Source organism: Ichthyophthirius multifiliis (genome assembly GCF_000220395.1).
Source record: "Ichthyophthirius multifiliis unplaced genomic scaffold scaff_1120509249565, whole genome shotgun sequence".
NCBI lineage: Eukaryota > Ciliophora > Oligohymenophorea > Hymenostomatida > Ichthyophthirius > Ichthyophthirius multifiliis.
In genome coordinates, this window is record NW_004087598.1 from 1 (window position 1) to 3,285 (window position 3,285).

The 3,285-nt window shown below is 16.3% G+C and overlaps 1 protein-coding gene across 1 annotated transcript, besides 12 other annotated features; it reads right to left on the reverse strand. All coding sequences in view use genetic code 6, as the record gives it.

Moving 5' to 3' along the window:
- The first annotated feature begins 15 nt into the window (after positions 1 to 15).
- Positions 16 to 122: a microsatellite.
- Positions 17 to 100: a microsatellite.
- Positions 72 to 122: a microsatellite.
- Positions 123 to 503: 381 nt separating this feature from the next.
- Positions 504 to 542: a microsatellite.
- A 156-nt stretch (positions 543 to 698) lies between these two features.
- Positions 699 to 739: a microsatellite.
- Positions 708 to 790: a microsatellite.
- Positions 785 to 848: a microsatellite.
- Positions 818 to 861: a microsatellite.
- Positions 851 to 904: a microsatellite.
- Positions 905 to 1,115: 211 nt separating this feature from the next.
- Positions 1,116 to 1,161: a microsatellite.
- Positions 1,162 to 1,207: 46 nt separating this feature from the next.
- On the reverse strand, positions 1,208 to 2,820 carry IMG5_012470 (major facilitator superfamily domain protein; the record flags this gene model as incomplete). The annotated part of the gene is made up of 3 exons (XM_004039671.1): positions 2,369 to 2,820; positions 1,862 to 2,275; positions 1,208 to 1,812 (listed from the first exon to the last, which is right to left on the reverse strand). The coding sequence occupies exons 1-3, from the start codon at positions 2,790 to 2,792 to the stop codon at positions 1,208 to 1,210; spliced, it is 1,443 nt and encodes a 480-aa protein (XP_004039719.1). The 5' UTR covers positions 2,793 to 2,820.
- Positions 2,296 to 2,344: a microsatellite.
- A 168-nt stretch (positions 2,821 to 2,988) lies between the features above and the next one.
- Positions 2,989 to 3,063: a microsatellite.
- Positions 3,064 to 3,285: the final 222 nt, after the last annotated feature.

Below are 3,285 nucleotides of genomic sequence, written 5' to 3' on the forward strand. Positions count from 1 at the left end.
ATATTTTTTTAATAAAAATATTTATATATATATATTAAATATCATATTTTAATATTAATATTTATATTAATTATAATAAATATTTATAATAATTTATATAAAAATTATATATATAAATTTATTTGATTTATTTAAAAAAAAAAATTAATAATATTTACACAATAAATATTTATTATAATTAATATATATAATCAATAAAAATTTAATAATATATATTTATTTTTTTAAATGTATATATTATTTTTAATTATTTCATATAAATCTTATATTTTTAATAACTTTTTTTTTAAAATATATACAATTACCCAAATATATATTATCTAAAAAGTAAATTTTAAAAGTTAAACATTTAAATTATTTTTTAAAATACTATATTTATTTAAATAGTTTTAGTTAAAATAAAAAATAAAATTTTAATTATTAAAAAGTATAATTCTAAAAATATATAATTAATATAAAAAAATATATATATTTTTATTATTTAATATATTATTTATTTATAAATTTACAATAAATTTTTTTTATTTAAAATAAATTATTTTATTAATATTATACAAATAAAAATAAAATACTATTTAAGCTTTAATTAATATAAAAATTTTAATTTTTTTTTTTATAATAAGTATATTAAAACTGTAATATATGATTTAATATAATCAAAATCATAATATTTTATGAAAATTTATTCATTATATTTGATTTAAATAATATATTATTTATATAATATAATATTTATATATTTGTATATATATATATATAATTTTATAAATAAATTTAAATTTTTATATATTTTTTAATTTAATTAATATAATTTTTATTTAATATTAAATATATTTTTAAATTTAATAGATTTTTTATATTGATTAATTAATATATGTTTTTTATTATATATTATTTAATATATTAAATAAAATTAAATTATTTTAATTTTTATTTTTTTATAAAATTTATATATTTATTATTTATTAATTACTCTAAAAAATATATATATCTATTAATAACTTTTTTAAAAAAAACGATTATAAGTATAATTATTTGTTTTTTATAAAAATATACTACACATTTATAATATTTAAATTAATATGTTTATTTTACTTTAATAATATATATCATCTATCACATAAAATAAAATCACATATAATAAAGATCAAATACAAATAATAATAAAATTAAAAAAATTATATTTTTTATTATTAAATAAAAAAAATCAACCACGAAATGATCTTTTAGCTGCCAAAGATCTTCTTGGATTAACTGCTTATGAGTTTTTTTTGTATTCTTCTATTTGCTCATCATCTTCTGTAGTTTCTTTAAATGCTAAATCTAATACTTTATTTCCTTTAATATCTATCCAATAAATAGTAATATTAATAATTAAACACAATCCTCCAAAAATTATAAAGAAAATTTCCATCCAGAAATACTCGTTCATTTTATGCTTAGTATGGTCAATAATTAAACCTACAATAATAGGTCCTAAAGCCAATCCTCCGTTTTGTAAACTATTAGTAATTCCAAAAGCTGTCCCAACTATCTTTTCGGGGACTACAAGAGGTATACAAGGCCATAAAACAGCTGCGTAGAAAGAATAGAAAATTCCGAATAAAACTAAAGGGAATAAGAATGTATATTATTAACAATTAGGATCGCCATTGCCACATTAAGGCATTATAAGCATTGTTAAATGAGAGGTTATCATCAAAACTGAAGTAATAATTAATAAAAGACCTCTTTTACCAACTTTATCTACTAACAAACCAGCGAATGGAGTGCATCCGGCAGCTATGAGATAAGGTAGACTCATTAAATTAGCTTTTTTAAAAAAATAAAATAAAATAAAATGTATTTTATAAATTTATACAAGCTTTGTCTGAAGATAGTCCAAACTAATCTGAAATTTATCCTTGAACAAACTACATAAAAGGGAAAAAGCACATATAAGTAAAAACACAAGAAATACATAAAAGCCAAAATTGAATATTTAATTCTTTAAAATCTGATAATTTAATTCTGTCTTAGTCACTAATTTTAACTTATTATTTACCTTCTTATTAATCGGCTTTTTTATCTAAAAAATTCAATACACAACCACATAACCAAGAAAAAACACAAAAAATAGCACCAACAAGTAAAGGAGAAAATAAATCCTTATTTATATTATATAAAGCAGGGAATAAAAATGAACCAATTACACTACCTAATCTTGCTATAGATATATTTAAACCCAAAGCCAAAGAAATTTCTTTACCTTTAAACCATTATGATACAATTGCACCTATATATAAAAAATTAAAAATATATATATAAATATATAAATTCATATATTTATATATTTATATATTTAAATAAATATTATTATTTTTTTTACTCTATGTTACAGATAAACTCTCCCCTCCTAAACCGAAAATCACTCTTCCTACTAAAATTACTGAAAAATTATTCACTGAATGTAATACTCCTATTGAACATAATAATTATCCAATAATTAAAATGAAAGTAAAAATAAAAATTCCTTTACGGACTCCTACTATGTCTATAAATATTCCACCGAATAATGGTAAAGCTATATTAGGAAATGAATAAACTGCATATAAAAGACTGTATTGGAATTCGGTTAGGTTTAATGATTTGTTTACTTAGCTTTTTAAATAACTGGGGAAATCGTAACACATATATGAGCCTATCATTACTAAACAGGCCATAGCTAATGCGACATATCTCATTTTAGTTTTACGATAGCATTTTACGATTTCTGAATTATTTGATATTGATTCTGTTAATTTTGTTTTCATTTATCTTTTATTTTTTTCCCTTTTTTTTGTTTATGTTTATTTTAGTGGTATTTAATTTTAATATGTGTTTTTATTAATTTTTATTTTAATTTTCTTTTATGTATATTTTTTATTTTTAATTTAGAAGAAATTGTTTTTATTTTAATTCAAGTTTTTGTTAAAAATATTTTTATAAATTACATATTAAAAATATATATATAATTTATATTCTTAATTTTAATAAATTAATTATATTTTATAATTTGTATTTTTAATAATTTAATTTATAATTAATTTAAATAAATAAATTATTTTATTTTTATAGACTAAATAACATAATAATATCATTTTACTAATATTTTTTGTTATATTTAAATATTTTTCTTTACAAATAATCTAAATAATGTTAAAATTAAAAAAAAACATGAAAATCTTGAATTTAAAAATATAATAAATAGTCGTGAAAGCACTATACTAAATTCAAAAGGCCAATAATCAATAAAAAATGCATTCA